Source organism: Monodelphis domestica, chromosome 2 (genome assembly GCF_027887165.1).
Source record: "Monodelphis domestica isolate mMonDom1 chromosome 2, mMonDom1.pri, whole genome shotgun sequence".
Classification (NCBI taxonomy): domain Eukaryota; kingdom Metazoa; phylum Chordata; class Mammalia; order Didelphimorphia; family Didelphidae; genus Monodelphis; species Monodelphis domestica.
Window position 1 is genome coordinate 278336737 of NC_077228.1, and position 19563 is coordinate 278356299.

Consider the following 19563-nt stretch of genomic DNA (forward strand, 5'->3'; position numbering starts at 1 on the left):
TAAATGTAACCATTGGTTTCTCCTACCTAGGAAGGAACTGAGTTTGCTGTCAAAGCTGTATGGATTATATGATACTGTAATGGGCAACATAAGTGGTTATTATGAGATGCTTTGGGGAGATGTAGATATTGAAAAGATTAATCTAGAACTTCAAGAATTCCAAAATAGGTGAGCTTAAAACTATTTAAGATGACTTTCCTATATTTTCTAATATTTAATGATCTAGCAATTGTCTATTATTTTGTTTAAATTTAATGCTTATAATAGCTGATTGCTTTGTAATTTCCATTTTCATGTATCTTTCCTGCTAGACTGTAATTCCTCAAGGGTTAGAATTGTCTTTTGTTTTCCACCAAAGAGGACAGTGCAATGTTGTTTCTACATATGACTCTCAAGAAATGACTGCTTAATGAGTTAACTATTTCTATAGCAGACCCAGAAGTATGGGTATGAAAAATTCTCCTATTTGATAGAAATTAGTATTTGGAAATAAAGGCAAAACAAATCATGGTTCTCACAATGACATTGTCTCCAGCTATTTATCCCCCAACTTTTGCTATAGTTAGATTAAGTGAAAAAAATCTATAGGTAAAACAAACATTTTGTTATTTTTCCTCTCAAAGGTGCCGCAGACTTCCAAAAGGACTGAAGGATTGGCAAGCCTATTTGGATCTTAAAAAAAGAATTGATGATTTTAGTGAGTCATGTCCTTTGCTAGAAATGATGACTAACAAAGCAATGAAACAAAGACACTGGGATCGAATTGCAGATCTAACAGGAACTACATTTGATATAGAATCGGATTCTTTTTGTTTGAGAAATATTATGGAGGCCCCACTCCTTAAACATAAGGATGATATTGAGGTAGGAGCATTATTATGCATATCATAACTGTCATCATAGATTAAACAGATAAATAAATCCTTTATTCATAAAAGTAGTCATACTGGAGTAAGACAGTTAAATATCTTGGATTGGGAAATATGTGACAAGGAAATCACTTTAAAAGACTGATATATATTAATTTAAGGTCGCCAAGGAATTCAGCTATGTAATTCCTAAATGAAAACTCAAGTCAGCAGTCAATCTTTTATGGAGTTTAATTACAATAGGAGGAAGAAAGGAATTAGAGATAGAGAGAGAGAAAAAGGGAGAGAAGGGAATAGGGCTTAAATACCCCCTCTGTTTAGGCTGGGCCAAAAGGCCCAAGCCCTTAGATAGCTGGGGCAAAGAAAAGAGATCAGTCCCTATTACTCACGTGACCAAAATGGAGAAACAGTCCTAGAGCCTCCACCTTCAGCTTCCTTCAGAGCAAGCTTCTCAGAGCACACTCCCAATTTCCAACATTTATAAGTCTAAGAAATGTTGAGGTTTACAAATATTAGGCATGAAAATGGAAGATTACTGCCTTTGTGATTGTGGGCAAGTCACTTCCCTTAACTGGGGCTCAGTTTCTTCACCTATTAGATGAAAGGGATGGATTAGATGATATTTGAGCTTTTTAAAGTGGTGTCATGATGGGATGTATTAAACTGAAAAAAACAAACAAAAAAAAAACACAGAACTATTAAATAGTCAGAAAATCTTTAATCCGGAGAGGAGTTCGGTACAAATTTCTTTAGGCCTCCACACAGAGTCACCCACTCAAAATCCACACAGAGCCCCAAGGCTTTGGCTACTCTGGCTACTGACCCCAGGGAGTACCACCTCATTAGATGACAGCTCCAAAGCACCATAGAATTTAGGGAACTTATATACCTTTTGGGTATATAACTTTTGCACAAAACTTGCACAAAACATTCTCTGAGAGCAGAGAAATATGATTGATTGACATTACCATGGCTATAAGGAAATGGGAGTTTCAAACTACACTGACAGGCTTGGGAAAGGAACTATAGCCAGAGAAGATACTGAAGGGAAAAATCCAGACATGGGCTGGACCACCTAAGGAAGGACTCTGATACAATAAGAGAAACTTCTAGGACAAAAGGATAATTAGCATTTGACTAAGATCTGCTAAGTCCACCTAACTAGGGCCATTATAAAGGTCTATTCTGTCTGAGACTGGATGAACTTGTAACTTTGCTAAAGGCAAACTCTCTTGGGACAAAAGAGCAAACTTGGGATCTTCAACTTTCAAACTAGTCAGCTAAACTTGGAGGTGGTAGATTCCAAGTTGACACAGACTTTGGGGTCCCTCAGATTATAAATTGACAGATGGTAGAGCATCCTTTCTCCTTCCATCATTGTCCCTCCACTCTTGCCATTTCTACCAAAAATCAAAAACAATTTAGAGACAGAGAAGACATATGGGGGGGGGGGGGGGCTTAGTGATTAGGTTCTAGGGATAGATTTCTAAAGGAAAAGGGGCAGATTTTTTTTCTAATGCCATATTGCCTTGATAATAATGATAATACTAATGAATAACAAGAATAGGTGGCATTTATAACTAACTTTTTCAAAGCACTTTATAAGCATCTCATTCTATCCTGTAGGATATCTGTATATCAGCTATCAAGGAAAAGGATATTGAAGCTAAACTTCAACTAGTAGTTGAGAACTGGACCAACCAGAATCTGAGTTTTGCTGCGTTTAAAGGAAAAGGAGAATTACTGTTAAAAGGAACAGAATCAGCAGAAATTATTACATTGATGGAAGACAGTTTAATGGTCCTAGGTTCTTTGCTGAGTAACAGGTAATTTTGCAAATATTTTTTCCATTTTCTAGTTTCTTATTTGTTGCTTTAAAATGTTTTTATGAAGACCAGTTCTGTAGCTAATTACTAGCCTCTTTCCCAACATTAGCCCAGGATACCACAACCATGGGTCAGGATTAGGCCTTCTTTAAACCAAACCACTTCTCAACAGCAGACATATCCCTTCTTGCAGGATTCTGTCCACTACATTGAGCCCCAGCACTGAAACTTCAGAGAACAAAAAAAGTGTGCTGCCAAATAGAAATTTAGTATTTCTGAGGTTTCAAAGACATTGAACTGTGTAGTCTAGGAGACATAGTCAAAAGGGCCCTGGACTTGGGGGAAGACTTAGGTTTGAATTCTGCTTTGGACAGTGGTTTTGTGACCACGGGCAAGTTCCTTAACCTTTTTTATCTTCAGTTTTCTTGCCTGTAAATAGGGATTCAAATAATCTTTTCCTCTTCCTTCTACCCCCAGGGTGCTTGTGACTCTTCCATAGTAGGTAAAGTGCTTTGAAGACTTTAAATTGCTTTGTAAATGCTGGCTGCTGGTGGTGGTGGTATTATTCTGTCTTCATTGGATACTGGATCACATTCCTTTGGAGTGGGAGGGAACTAGGCACTTGAAATAGGAGCATTGACATTGATGGGCCACTCTAGCACTTATATACTATAACAGGACATAACAGGATACATCTTGCTGTTATAGAGAAAATTCATCATATCTTCAGTCCTCTTGGATTTTTTCAGCCTTGCCAAGGACTTTGCCAACCCACCCCACCACCCAAGCAGGTCAGCCAGATAGTATCCTGAGATGAGGGTGTTTCACAGCAAGACCCCCAGAACAGTTGTCCCTCTCCTCACAGTGATCGAAATCCAAGTCAACTCACCCCAGCAGTAGGGGCCACCTGCCTACTCCAGTCCCCCCAACAGGTGGGATCCTAACCTGGAAGGGAGTGAATTAAATGCTTGTTCTTGTGGAGCTGTGGCTATCTCTTATGGCTCTCCTATGCACACTCACACATCCTATAATGGACCTGAGTGTGATGCTAAGAAGGCTCTGAATCATGCCACCTTCGGGGTGGCAGAATCCCCCAATCACCCTTGCACAAAACTTGCACAAAACATATGTAATAGAATCCAGGACAATTGCCTGCCTTAATTTAGTTGTATGAGGACTTTCCTATATAACTTATTCCAAATAAGGAAAATTTTACTTGTAATTCATAATTATTTTGTTTTATTAGGCATATTTTACTTTTATCTTTTTTGGGAAGGGGGATAAAGATGAATGAAGTCCTTCAAGGGGAGTGGAGGAAGAGGGAATGACTCCAGGTGGTACCAAAGCCAGCTCTGCTTATTGAAGTTGAATTTTCAGTTGGTACATTTACATCTTTGAAGTCATTAAACACTGTGAATCTGAACTTGCTTTATTTTTTTTAAATTTTAAACATTATTTTATTTGATCATTTCCAAACATTATTCACTGGAAACAAAGATCATTTTCTTTTCCTCCCCAGCCCCCCTCCCACCACCTTTCCCTCTCCCATAGCCGAAGCACGATTCCACTGGTTATCACATGTGTTCTTCACTTGAACCCATTTCCCTGTTGTTGTTATTTGCATTAGAGTCTTCATTTAGAGTCTCTCCTCAGTCATATCCCCTCAACCCCTGTAGTCAAGCAGTTGCTTTTCATCGGTGTTTTTACTCCCACAGTTTATCCTCTGCTTGTGGACAGTATTTTTTAGATCCCTGCAGATTGTTCAGGGACATTGCATTGATCCTAATGGAGAAGTCCATCACCTTCGATTGTACCACAGTGTATCAGTCTCTGTGTACAATGTTTTCCTGGTTCTGCTCCTTTCGCTCAGCATCACTTCCTGAAGGTTGTTCCAGTCTCCATGGAATTCCTCCACTTTATTATTCCTTTGAGCACAATAGTATTCCATCACCAACAGATACCACAATTTGTTCAGCCATTCCCCAATTGATGGGCATCCCCTCGTTTTCCAACTTTTGGCCACCACAAAGAGTGCAGCTATGAATATTTTTGTACATGTCTTTTTCCTTATTATCTCTTTGGGGAACAAACCCAGTAGTGCTATAGCTAGATCAAAGGGCAGACAGTCTTTTATCACCCTTTGGGCATAGTTCCAAATTGCCCTCCAGAATGGTTGGATCAATTCACAACTCCACCAGCAATGAATTAGTGTCCCCACTTTGCCACATCCCCTCCAGCATTCATTACTTTCCTTTGCTATCATGTTAGCCAATCTGCTAGGTGAGAGGTGATAACTCAGAGTTGTTTTCATTTGCATCTCTCTGATTATAAGAGATGTAGAGCATTTTTTCATATGCTTATTAATAGTTTTGATTTCTTTGACTGAGAACTGCCTGTTCATGTCCCTTGCCCATTTATCAATTGGAGAATGGCTTGACTTTTTGTACAATTGATTTAGTTTTTTGTAATTTTGAGTAATTAAACCTTTGTCACAGGTTTTTATGAAGATTGTTTCCCAATTTGTTGCTACACTTCTGATTTTGGTTTTATTGATTTTGTTTGTACAAAAACTTTTTAATTTGATGTATTCCAGATTATTTATTTTGTATTTTGTAACTCTTTCTAATTCTTGCTTGGTTTTGAAGTCTTTCCCTTCCCAAAGGTCTGACATGTATGCTATTCTGTGTTGGCCTAATTTTCTTATAGTTTCCTTCTTTATGTTCAAGTCATTCACCCATTTTGAATTTATCTTGGTGTAGGGTGTGAGGTGTTGATCTAAACCTAATCTTTCCCACACTGTCCTCCAATTTTCCCAGCAGTTTTTATGAAATAGTGGATTTTTGTCCCAAAAGCTGGGATCTTTGGGTTTGTCATATACTGTCTTGCTGAGGTCACTTGCCCCCAGTCTATTCCACTGATCCTCCTTTCTGTCTCTTAGCCAGTACAAGATTGTTTTGGTGACCGCTGCTTTATAATATAGTCTGAGATCTGGGACAGCAAGTCCCCCTTCCTTTGTATTTTTTTTCATTATTTCCCTGGATATCCTTGATCTTTTGTTCTTCCAAATGAACTTTGTTATTTTTTTTTCTAAATCAGTAAAAAAAATTTTTGGAAGTTCCATGGGTATGGCACTAAATAGATAGATGAGTTTGGGTAGGATGGTCATTTTTATTATATTGGCTCGTCCTACCCATGAACAGTTAATGTTCTTCCAATTGTTCAAGTCTAGTTTTAGTTGTGTGGAAAGTGTTTTGTAGTTGTGTTCATATAGATCCTGTGTTTGTCTCGGGAGATAGATTCCTAAGTATTTTATTTTGTCTAAGGTAATTTTGAATGGGATTTCTCTTTCTAGTTTTTGCTGCTGAGCTGTGTTGGAATTATATAGAAATGCTGATGACTTATGTGGGTTTATTTTGTATCCTGCAACTTTGCTAAAGTTGTTGATTATTTCAATTAGCTTTTTGGTTGAATCTCTAGGATTCTTTAAGTAGACCATCATGTCATCTGCAAAGAGCGATAATTTGGTCTCCTCCTTGCCTATTTTAATGCCTTCAATTTCTTTTTCTTCTCTAATTGCTACTGCTAGTGTTTCTAATACAATGTCAAATAATAGAGGTGATAATGGGCATCCTTGTTTCACTCCTGATCTTAATGGGAATGGATTTAGTTTATCCCCATTGCAGATGATATTAGTTGATTATTTTAGATATATACTGTTTATTATTTTTAGGAATGATCCTTGTATTCCTTTGCTTTCTAGTGTTTTTAGTAGGAATGGGTGTTGTATCAAAGGCTTTTTTCTGCATCGATTGAGATAATCATGTGGTTTTGTTGGTTTGCTTGTTGATGTGGTCAATTATGTGGATGGTTTTCCTAATATTGAACCAGCCCTGCATCCCTGGTATAAATCCTACTTGATCATGGTGGATGATCCTTCTGATCACTTGCTGGAGTCTTTTTGCTAGTATCCTATTTAAGATTTTTGCATCTATATTCATTAGGGAGATTGGTCTATAATTTTCTTTCTCTGTTTTTGGCCTGCCTGGCTTTGGAATTAGTACCATGTTTGTGTCATAAAAGGAGTTTGGTAGAACTCCCTCTTTGCTTAATATGTCAAATAGTTTGTATAGTTTTGGAGTTAGCTGTTCTTTGAATGTTTGATAGAATTCACTGGTGAATCCATCAGGCCCTGGGGATTTTTTCTTAAGAAGTTCTTTGATGGACTGTTGGATTTTTGTTTCTGATATGGGATTATTTAAGAAATCTATTTTTTCTTCTGTTAGTCTAGGCAATTTATATTTTTGTAAATATTCATCCTTATCACCTAGATTGGTATATTTATTGCCATATAGTTGGGCAAAGTAGTTTTTAATGATTGCCCTAATTTCCTCTTCATTGGAGGTGAGATCCTCCTTTTCATCCTTGATGCTGTTAATTTGCCTTTCTTCTTTCCTTTTTTTAATTAGATTGACCAGTACTTTGTCTATTTTGTCTCTTTTTTCAAAGTATCAGCTTCTATTCTTGTTTATTAGCTCAATAGTTCAGTCACTTTCGATTTTATTAATTTCTCCCTTAATTTTTAGTATCTCTAGTTTGGTTTTCTGCTGGGGGTTTTTAATTTGGTCACTTTCAAGTTTTTTATTTGCATTTCCAATTCCTTGATCTCTGTCCTCCCTAGTTTGTTAATATATGTACTCAGGGATATGAATTTTCCTCTAAGTACTGCCTTGGCTGCATCCCATAAGGTTTGAAAGGATGTCTCGCCTTTGTCATTTTCTTCAACGAAATTATTGTTTCTATGATTTCTTCTCTAACTGATTTTGGAGTATCATATTATTTAATTTCCAATTAATTTTTGATTTGGCTCTCCATATACCCTTACCGATCAGTATTTTTATTGCCTTGTGATCTGAAAAGGCTGCATTTATTATTTCTGCTTTTCTGCATTTGAGTGCCATGTTTCTGTGACCTAGTGTATGATCTATTTTTGTGAATGTGCCATGTGGTGCTGAAAAGAAGGTGTATTCCTTTTTGTCCCTATTTATTTTTCTCCATATGTCTATTAACTCTAATTTTTCTAAGATTTCATTCACCTCTTTTACCTCTTTCTTAATATGGTCAACTATGTGGATGGTTTTCCTAATATTGAACCATCCTTGCATTCCTGATATAAATCCCACCTGATCATAATGAATTGTGATCACTTGCTAGAGTCTTTTTGCTAGTGTTCTATTTAAGATTTTTGCATCTGTGTTCTTTTTTTTTTTTTTTTTAAGTTTTAATATTATTTTATTTGGTCGTTTTCATACATTATTCACTGGAAACAAAGATCGTTTTCTTTTCCTCCCCTCCCCCCCCCCCCCCCCCCGCCTTTCCCTCTCCCATAGCCGACGCATGATTCCACTGGTTATCACATGTGTTCTTGACTCGAACCCTTTTCCCTGTTGTTGGAGTTTGCATTATAGTGTTCATTTAGAGTCTCTCCTCAGTCTTATCTCCTCCAACCCTGTGGTCGAGCAGTTGCTTTTCAGCGGTGTTTTTACTCCCACAGTTTATCCTCTGCTTGTGGGTAGTATTTTTTTTTTTTTAGATCCCTGCAGATTGTTCAGGGAAATTGCATTGATACTTATGGAGAAGTCCATCACCTTCGATTGTACCACAATGTATCAGTCTCTGTGTATAATGTTTTCCTGGTTCTGCTCCTTTCGCTCTGCATCACTTCCTGGAGGTTGTTCCAGTTCACATGGAATTCCTCCACTTTATTATTCCTTTTAGCACAATAATATTCCATCACCAACATATACCACAATTTGTTTAGCCATTCCCCAATTGAGGGGCATCCCCTCATTTTCCAATTTTTGGCCACCACAAAGAGCGCAGCTATGAATATTTTTGTACAAGTCTTTTTGTCCATTATCTCTTTGGGGTACAAGCCCAGCAGTGCTATGGCTGGATCAAAGGGCAGACAGTCTTTTATCGCCCTTTGGGCATAGTTCCAAATTGCCCTCCAGAATGGTTGGATCAATTCACAACTCCACCAGCAATGAATTAATGTCCCCACTTTGCCACATCCCCTCCAGCATTCATTACTTTGCATAGCTGTCATGTTAGCCAATCTGCTAGGTGTGAGATGATACCTCAGAGTTGTTTTGATTTGCATCTCTCTGATTATAAGAGATGTAGAGCACTTTTTCATGTGCTTATTAATAGTTTTGATTTCTTTGGCTGAGAATTGCCTGTTCATGTCCCTTGCCCATTTGTCAATTGGAGAATGGCATCTGTGTTCTTTAAGGAGATTGATCTAGAGTTTTCTTTTCTCTGTTTTTGATTTGTCTGGCACTGGAATCTGTACCATATTTTGTCATAGAAGGAAATTGGTAGAAAACCTTCTATGCTTATTATGTCAGATAGCTTGTATAATATTGGGATTGGTTGTTCTTTGAATGTTTGATAGAATTCACTTGTGAATCCACCTGCTCCTGGGAATTTTTTCTTAGGGAGTTCTTTGATGGTTTATTTAATTTCTTTTTCTGATATGGGATTATTTAAATATTCTATTTCTTCTTCTATTAATCTACTCAATTTATATTTTTGTAAATATTCGTCCATATCACATAGATTGCCATATTTATTGTCATATAATTGGGCAAAATTGTTTTTTAAATTTTATTTAGTAAATTTAGAACATTATTCCTTGGTTACAAGAATCATATTCTATCCCTCCCTCCCCTAACCTTCCCATAGCCCACGTTCAATTCCACTGGGTATTGCATGTGTTCTTGATTAGAACCTATTTCCATGCTGTTGATGTTTGCACTGGGATGTTCATTTAGAGTCTGTTTCCCCTATGATTTCCCCTCAACCAATGTAGTCAACTAGTTTTTTTACTTCGGTGTTTCTACTCCCACAGTTTTTTTCTGATTGCAGATTGTGTTCTTTCTCATAGATCCCTCCAAGTTGTCCAAGTGCACTGCCACTAATGGAGAAGTCCATTACGTTTGATTGTACTACAATGTATCAGTCTCTGTGTACAATGTTCTCCTGGTTCGGCTCCTTTCACTCTGCATCAATTCCTGGAGGTCATTCCAGTTCACATGCAATTCCTCCAGTTTATTATTTCCTTGAGCACAATAGAATTTCATTACCAACATATTCCACAATTTGTTTAGCCATTCCCCAATTGAATGGCATCCTCTCATTTTCCTGTTTGGGTGATATAGTTTTTAATGATTGCCTTAATTACCTCTTAATTAGAGGTGAGGTCTCCCTTTTCATCTTGGATAGTGTTGATTTGATTTTCTTCTTTACTTTTATATTCAATTGACTACTCCTTTGCCTATTTTATTTGTTTTTTTCAAAATACCAGCTTACTTATTATTAGTTCAATAGTTCTTTTTAATAATTTTTCATTTAATTTTTAGCATCTTTAATTTAGTTTTCATCTGGGGATTTTTAATTTGGTTACTTTCTAGTTTTTTAGTTTGCATGCCCAATTCATTGACCTCTGCCCTCCCTAAATTGTTAATATATGAATTCAAGGATATAAATTTCCCCCTGAGTATTACTTTTGGCTGCATCCCATAGATTTTGAAAAGATGTTTCATTATTGTCATTTTCTTCTATGAAATTATTAATTGTTTCTATGATTTGTTCTTTAATTACTGGTTTTGGAGAATCTTACTGTTGTATTTCCAATTAATTTTTTATTTACCTCTCCTTGTACCCTTACTAATTATTAATTTTATTGCATTATGATATGAAAAGGTTACATATATTATTTTTGCTGTTTTGCACTTGTTTGCCATGTTTTTATGCCCTAGTATACAGTCAATCTTTGGGAATGTACCATGTGCTATTGAAAAGAAGGGGTATTCCTTTTTGTCCCTATTTATTTTTTTCAACATACTTATTAACTCTAATTTTTCTAAGATTCCATTCACATCTCTTACCTCTTTCTTATTTATTTTTTGGTTTGATTCATCTAAATTTGATAGAGGAAGGTTTTAGGTCTCCCACTAGTATAGTTTTCCTATCTATTTCCTCCTTCAACTCTACTAGTTTTTCCTTTAGAAATTTGAATGCTTTACAGTTTGGTACATATATGTTGAGTACTGATATTTCCTCATTGTCTATACTGCCTTTTATCAGGTTATAATGACCTTCCCTAATTCTTTTAATCAGATCTATTTTTACATTGGCTTTGCCATATATCATGATTACAACTCCTGCCTTCTTTTTCTTATATGAAGCCCAATAGATTTTTTTGCCTTTGACTCTTATCCTGTGTGTGATTCTCACTTTAGAATATTGATTGAGATCTTGTACTGCTAGGCTACCTTCCTTCATATTTTTTTAATTAGTTCCCTGGCTAAAGGAGGCGGAGTCAAGATGGCTTCATAGGAGGAGCAGAAGTTCAGAACTCTGAAAACCCTTCCATACCGATCACAAACTGAATTCTCCTAGGGGAATGAAAATCAAATCCAACAATAAGACAGAGGCAAGGAACCCTCCTGCTAGACTGAATTCAAAAGTTAAGCCCCCCCAAAAGCCAGAATCTGAGAACACTTGGGTTAAAGGGGAAAGCAGAAGGAAGGTCCCAGGACCCATCCTCCCCCCCCCCATATCATAACAACCCCATATCAGAAAAAGAAATTGAACAAGTCATCAACGAACTCCCTAAGAAAAAATCCCCAGGTCCAGATGGATTCACAAATGAATTCTATCAAACATTCAAAGAACAACTAATCCCAATATTATACAAACTATTTGACAGAATAAGCAAAGAAGGAGTTGTACCAAATTCACTTTATGACACAAACATGGTACTGATCCCAAAACCAGGCAGATCAAAAACAGAGAAAGAAAACTATAGACCAATCTCCTTAATGAATATAGATGCAAAAATCTTAAATAGGATACTAGCAAAAAGATTCCAGCAAGTCATCACAAGGGTTATTCACTATCACCTGGTAGGATTCATCCTGGAAGGCAAGGATGGTTCGGTATTAGGAAAACCATCTGCATAATTGACCATATTAATAAGCAAACCAACAAAAATGCATGATTATCTCAATAGATGCAGAAAAGGCCTTTGATAAAATACAACACCCATTCCTACTGAAAACACTAGAAAGTATAGGAATAGAAGGACCTTTCCTAAAAATAATAAATAGTATATATCTAAAACCATCAGCAAACATCATCTGCAATGGGGATAAACTAGAAGCCTTCCCAATAAGATCAGGAATGAAACACGGATGCCCATTATCACCTCTATTATTTAACATTCTACTAGAAACACTAGTAGTAGCAATTAGAGAAGAAAACGAAATTGAAGGTGTTACAATTGGTAATGAGAAGACTAAGCTATCACTCTTTGTGGATGATTTGATGGTTTACTTAAAGAATCCTAGAGAATCAACCAAAAAGTTATTTGAAACAATCAACAATTTTAGCAAAGTTGCAAGATTCAAAATAAACCCGCATAAGTCATTAGCATTTCTATACATCTCCAACTCATTTCAGCAGCAAGTATTAGAAAGAGAAATTCCATTTAAAATCACCCTAGACAATATAAAATACTTAGGAATCTATCTGCTGAGACAAACACAGGAAATATATGAACACAACTACAAAACACTCTCCACACAATTAAACTAGATTTAAACAACTGAAAAAACATTGATTGCTCATGGGTGGGACAAGCTAACATAATAAAAATGACAATCCTACCCAAATTAATTTACTTATTTAGTGCCATACCCATTGAACTACCAAAAAATCTTTTTACTGAATTAGAAAAAAAACAACATAACAAAGTTCATTTGGAAAAACAAAAGATCAAGGATATCCAGGGAAATCATGAAACAAAAAGCAAAGGAAGGAGGACTTGCAGTCCCATATCTCAAACTATACTATAAAGTAATGGTTATCAAAACAGTTTGGTACTGGCTAAGAAACAGAAAGGAAGATCAGTGGAATAGACTTGGGGTAAATGACCTCAGCAAGACAGTCTATGATAAGCCCAATGTTCTCCATTTTGGGGACCAAAACCTACTATTTGATAAAAACTGCTGGAAAAATTGGAAAACAATATGAGAAAGATTAGGTTTAGATTAACATCTCACATCCTACACCAAGATAAACTCAGAATGGGTTAATGACCTGAATATAAAGAAGGAAACTATAAGCAAATTAGGCAAATATAGAACAGTATACTTGTCAGATCTTTGGGAAAGGAAAGACTTTAAAACCAAGCAAGGTCTAGAAAAAAATCAAAAATGTAAATTCAATAATTTTGATTACATCAAATTAAAAAGGTTTTGTACAAACAAAACTAATGCATCCAAAATTAGAAGGGATGCAACAAATTGGGAAATAATTTTCATTACAAAAACCTCTTACAAAGGTCTAATTATTCAAATTTATGGAGAGCTAAACCAATTGTACAAAGAAATCAAGCCACTCTCCAATTGATAAATGGGCAAGGGACATGAGTAGGTAATTTTCAGTTAAAGAAATCAAAACTACTAATAAGCACATGAAAAAGTGTTCTAAATCTCTTATAATCAGAGAAATGCAAATCAAAACAACCCTGAGGTATCACCTCACACCTAACTGATTGGCTAACATGACAGCAAAGGTAAATAATGAATGCTGGAAGGGAAGTGGCAAAGTCAGGACATTAATTCATTGCTGGTGGAGTTGTGTAATGATCCAAGCATTCTGGAGGGCAATTTGTTACTATGCCCAAAGGGTGCTAAAAGACTGTCTGCCCTTTGATCCAGCCATAGAACTGCTGGGTTTGTACCCCAAAGAGATAATAAGGAAAAGACATGTACAAAAATATTTATAGCTGTGCTCTTTGTGGTGGCAAAAAATTAGAAAATGAGGGGATGCCCTTCAATTGGGGAATGGCTGAACAAATTGTGGTACATGTTGGTGATGGAATACTATTGTGCTCAAAGGAATAATAAAGTGGAGGAATTCCATGGGGACTGGAACAGCCTCCAGGAATTGATGCAGAGTGAGAGTAGCAGAATCAGGAATACACTGTACACAGAGACTGATACAGTGTGGTACAGTCAAATGTAATGGAGTTCTCCATTAGTGACAATGCAATGACCCCAAACAACATGGAGAATCTATGAGAAAAACCACTATCCACATACTGAGGAAACACTGTAGTAGTAAAAACACCAAAGAAAAACAACTGCTTGAATACATGTGTTGAAGGGATGTGGTTGAGTATGTAGACTCTAAATGAACATCCTAGTGCAAACAACAACATGGAAATAGGTTCTGATCAAGGACACAAGCAATACCCAATGAAATTGCACATTGGCTGTGGGAAGGGTAGGTGGAGGGGAGATAGGGAAACAATGTGATTATTGTAACCAAGGAATAATGTTCCAAATTGACTAAATAAACTAATTCAAATGGGGAAAAAAATAAAATAAAATTAGTTCCCTTATATGCTTGCCTTTTTTTACCTTCCAGATGAATTTTAGTATTATTTTTTCCAACTCTATTAAATAGTTTATAGGTAGTTTTATTGGTATAACATTGAGGAGGTAAATTGTGTAGAGTTGTCACTTTTATTTATTATATTGCCTCAGCTTATCCATGACCAATTAATATTTTTCCAGTTGTCTACATCTGACTTCATTGTGTAAAAATATTTTATAATTGTATTCATGTAGTTCCTGGGTTTGTTTTGATAGATAGATCCCCAGATATTTTACACTGTCTATAGTTGTTTTAATTGAAACTTTTCCTTTCTCTTGCTTTGTGGTGATAATTAGGAATGCTAAAGATTTCAGTGAAATTATTTTGTGTTTTAAAAACTTTGCCAAAGTTGTTAATTATTTCAACTAGAGCTTCTAATTGATTCTCTAGGATCATCCAGGTATTCCATTATATCATCTGCAAAGTGTGATAATTTCCTCATGGCCTAATTCCTTCAGTTTCTTTTTCTTTTATCCCTATAGCTTTTCTAGTAGAATATTGAATAATAGGGCTTATAATGGGCATCTTTGTTTTACTCCTGATCTTAATGGAAAGTATCTGGCTTATTCCCTTACAGATAATACTTGGTGTTGCTTTTGGCTAGATGCTTTTATTGTTTTAATCAATTTCTTCATTTTCCCGTGCTTTTAATCAAAATAAGTCTTGTATTTTGTCAAAAACATTTTCTGCATTTGTTGAGATAATCACATGGTTTCTATTGGTTTTCTTATTGACATAATCAGATGTGATCAATTTTGGTGATAGTTTCCTTAATATTCTAAAAATTCTACTATTCTTACATTTCTGGTAAAAAAAACCCCTACCTGTTCATGATATATGAACCTTGTGAGATATTTCTATAATCTCTTTGATAATATTTTATTTAAATTTTTTGAATCAATATTCATTAGGAAGATTGGTTTGCAGTTTTCTTTCTCTGCCTTTGTTCTCCCTGGCTTATACACAATATTTATGTAATAAAAGGAATTTAGGAAAATTCCTTTTTCATCTGTTTTTCAAAATAGTTTATATAGTAGTTGAGTTACTTATTCTTTGAATCTTTGATAGAATTAACAAATGAATAATTCTGGACCTGGGATTTATTCTTAGACAATTTGTTGATGGCTTAATCAATTTCTTTTTCTGAAATGAGGTAAATTATTTTATTTCCTCTTCTGTTAATCTGGGCAATTTTATATATTTTATAATATTCATTTATTTCATTTAGATTGTTAAGACTTATTGGAAAATAGTTCAGTAAAACAGCTCTTAATAATTGCTTTCATTTCATTACTTGTAAATTTGCCTTTTGCATTTCTGATACTGGCAATATCTTTTTTCTTTTTTAAAAAAACAAAATAACCAATGATTTATCTAAGATAGATAATTTTTTTCTTTCACAAAACCAGCTCTTTGCCTTCTTTATTAGTTAATAGTTTTCTTTCAATTTTATGAATTTCTTCTTTGAATTTCAGGGGTTCCAATTTAATATTTAATTGTGGATTTTTAATTTGTTCTTTTTTTGTAGTTCTATACTCAATTCATTGATCTGTGATTTTTCTATTTTATTGATTTAAGCATTTTTAGATATAAATATCCCCCTGAATACAGCTTTTGCTGTGTCCCATAAATTTTGGTATGTTGTCTACTCATCGCTATTCTCTTTAATGAAATCATTGGTTGGTTCTATGAGGTCACTTACTCCAAGTCTATTCCACTGATCATCCTTTCTGTCTCTTAGCCAGTACCAAAATGTTTTGATGACCACTGCTTTATAATAGAGTTTGAGATCTGCAACTGCAAGGCAACTTTCCTTTGTATTTTTTTTTTCATTATTTCCCTGGATATCCTTGATCCTTTATTCTTCCAAATGAACTTTGTTATGGTTTTTTCTAATTCAGTAAAAAAAAATTTTTAGAAGTTCAATGGGTATAGCACTAAATAGATAAATAAGTTTGGGTAGGATGGCAATATTTATTATATTGGCTCGTCCTACCCATGAGCAGTTAATGTTTTTCCAATTGCTCAAGTCTAGTTTTAGTTGTGTGGAGAGTGTTTTGTAGTTGTGTTCATATAGTTCCTGTGTTTGTCTCGGCAGAAAGATTCCTAAGTATTTTATTTTGTCTAAGGTGATTTTGAATGCGATTTCTCTTTCTAATTCTTGCGGCTGAGATGTGTTGGAAATATATAGGAATGCTGATGACTTATGTGGGTTTATTGTGTATCTTCCAACTTTGCTAAAGTAGTTGTTTATTTCTACTAGCTTTTTGGTTGATTCTCTAGGATTCTTTAAGTAGACCATCATATCATCCACAAAGAGCGATAACTTGGTTTCCTCCTTGCCTATTTTAATGCCTTTAATTTTTTTTCTTCTCTAATTGCTACTGTTAGTGTTTCTAGTACAATGTTAAATAATAGAGGTGATAATGGGCATCCTTGTTTCACTCCTGATCTTATTGGGAATGCATCTAGTTCATCCCCATTGTAAATGATGTTAGCTGATGGTTTTAGATATATACTGTTTATTATTTTTAGGAACGACCCTCCTATTCCTATGCTTTCTAGTGTTTTAATTGGAATGGGTGTTGTATTTTATCAGAGGCTTTTTCTACATCTATTGAGATAATCATATGATTTTTTTCGGTTTGCTTGTTGATATGGTCAATTATGTGGATGGTTTTCCTAATTTTGAAACAGCCCTACATTCCTGGTATAAATCTGACTTGATCATAGTGAATGACCCTCCTGATCACTTGCTGGAGTCTTTTTGCTAATATCTTATTTAAGATTTCTGCATCTATATTCATTAGGTATATTGGTCTATAGTTTTCTTTCTCTGTTTTTGAACTGCCTGGCTTTGGAATTAGTACCATGTTTGTGTCATAAAAGGAATTTGGTAGAACTCCCTCTTTGCTTATTATGTCAAAGAGTTTGTATAGTATTGGGATTAGCTGTTCTTTGAATGTTTGATAGAATTCACTGGTGAATCCATCAGGCCCTGGGGATTTTTTCTTAGGGAGTTCTTTAATGGCCTGTTGGATTTCTTTTTCTGATATGGGATTATTTAAGAATTCTATTTCTTCTTCTGTTAGTCTAGGTAATTTATATTTTTGTAAATATTCTTTCATATTGCCTAGATTGGTATATTTATTGCCATATAATTGGGCAAAGTAGTTTTTAATGATTGCCTTAATTTCCTCTTCTTTGGATGTGAGATCCCCCTTTTCATCTTTGGTGCTGTTAATTTGCTTTTATTCTTTCCTTTTCTTAATTAGATTGACCAGTACTTTGTCTATTTTGTTTGTTTTTTCAAAGTACCAGCTTCTAGTCTTATTTATGAGTTCAATAGTTTGATCACTTTCGATTTTATTCATTTCTCCCTTAGTTTTTAGGATCTCTAGTTTGGTTATCTTTTGGGGATTTTTAATTTGTTCTCTTTAAAGTTTTTTTTATTTGCATTTCCAATTCATTGATCTCTGCCCTCCCTAATTTGTTAATATATGCACTCAGGGATATGAATTTTTCTCTGAGTACTGCTTTGGCTGCATCCCATAAGGTTTGAAAGGATGTCTCACCATTGTCATTTTCCTCAATGAAATTATTAATTGTTTCTATGATTTCTTTTCTAACTAACTGATCTTGGAGTATCATTATTTATTTTCCAACTAATTTTTGATTTGGCTCACCATGTACCCTTACTGATCATTATTTTTATTGCCTTATGATCTGAAAAGGTTGCATTTAGTATTTCTGCTTTTCTGCATTTGTATGCCATGTTTCTGTGACCTAGTGTATGGTCAATCTCTGTGAATGTACAATGTGGTGCTGAGTGTATTCCTTTTTGTCTCTATTTATTCTCCATATGTGTATAAATTCTAATTTTTCTAAGATTTCATTCACATCTTTTACCTCTTATTTATTTTTTTTATTTGATTCATCTAAATTTGATAGTGGTTGGTTTAGGTCTCCTACTAATATAGTTTTACTGTCTATTTCCTCCTTCAATTCTCCTAGTGTCTCCATTAGAAATTTGGGTGCTATACCATCTGTTGCATATATGTTGATTAGTGATATTTCCTCGTTGTCTCTACTCCCTTTTAACAGAATATATTTACCTTCCCTATCCCTTTTAAACAGGTCTATTTGTGCTTTGGCTTTGTCAGATATCATGATTGCAACTCCTGCCTTTTTTCTATCAGTTGACCCCCAAAAGGTCTTACTCCATCCTTTAATTCTGACCTTGTGAGTATCCATCCTCCTCGTGTGTGTTTCTTGAAGACAACATATGGTAGGGTTTGGGGTTCTAATCCACTCTGCTATTTGTCTACTTTTTATGAGTGAGTTCATCCCATTCACGTTCAAAGTTATGATTGTCATTTGTGGATTCGCTGGCATTTTGATATCTTCCCCTAGTTCTGACCTTTCTTCTTTAGCTATAATCTTTTAAACCAGTGATTTACTTTAGATCAGTCCCCCTAGTCCCCTCCCTTTGTATTCTTCCCTTTCTAGCACCTCCCTTTTTTTTCCCTTCCCCCCCTTCCTTCCCTTCCTTTTTATATTCCCTCCCCTCCTTAATTTCCCCTTTTTTCTTACCCTGTTGGATAAGATAGAATTCAAGTTCCTAATGGATCTAGATGTTCTTTCCTCTCAGAGTTGATTTCACTGAGAGTAAGGTTTAAGTAATACCAATTCTCCCTCACTTCCTCTCCTTCTTAATAGAATTCTTCCCCTCCCCTTCCTATGTGTATCTTTGTGACAAAGATTATTCTATTTAGTTTTTTTTTCTATTTCTTCAAGGATATCTTAGTACCATCACTGATACCCCCTCCCTTTTTCTTTCTTCCCCCCCTTTTTTCCATATCATCTTTTGCCACAATCTTTCCCTATGCATTATTCTTCTAACTACTCTAATGATGCATACAATTTTTGAGAGTTACACATTACATTTCCCCACATATTAATATATATATAATTTGATATAATGTAGTCCTTATACAAGAGCATTTGAATAAAAGAAAAAGATAACATTTTTCTCTTTTTCCCTTTCCTTCATATTTACCTTTTCATGTTTCTCTTGCTCTTTGTGTTTGGATGTCAAACCTTCCACAGAGCTCTGGTCTTTTCTTTATAAATACATGGAGATCTTCTATTTTGTTTAATGCCCATACTTTCCCCTGGAAGTATATAGTCAGTTTTGATGGATAGCTGATTCTTGTTTGAAGACCCAGCTCCCTTGCCTTTCTGAATACCATGTTCCATGCCTTACAGTTGTTCAGTGAGGAAATTGTAAGGTCTTGTGTGACCCTGATTGGAATTCCTTTGTATCTAAATTGTCTTTTTTCTGGCTTCTTGTAAGATTT

At 35.2% G+C, this 19563-nt stretch overlaps 1 protein-coding gene across 2 annotated transcripts in view; it reads left to right on the top strand.

Annotated features, from left to right (window-relative positions):
- DNAH8 (dynein axonemal heavy chain 8) overlaps positions 1–19563 on the top strand; it is a 491513-nt gene that overhangs the window by 192557 nt on the left and 279393 nt on the right. For both annotated transcript variants that reach the window (XM_016431041.2, XM_016431044.2), the window contains exons 34-36: positions 31–168; positions 624–864; positions 2496–2695. In XM_016431041.2, coding sequence (XP_016286527.1) covers positions 31–168; positions 624–864; positions 2496–2695 — 579 coding nt within the window. The remainder of the gene's footprint in view (positions 1–30; positions 169–623; positions 865–2495; positions 2696–19563) is intronic.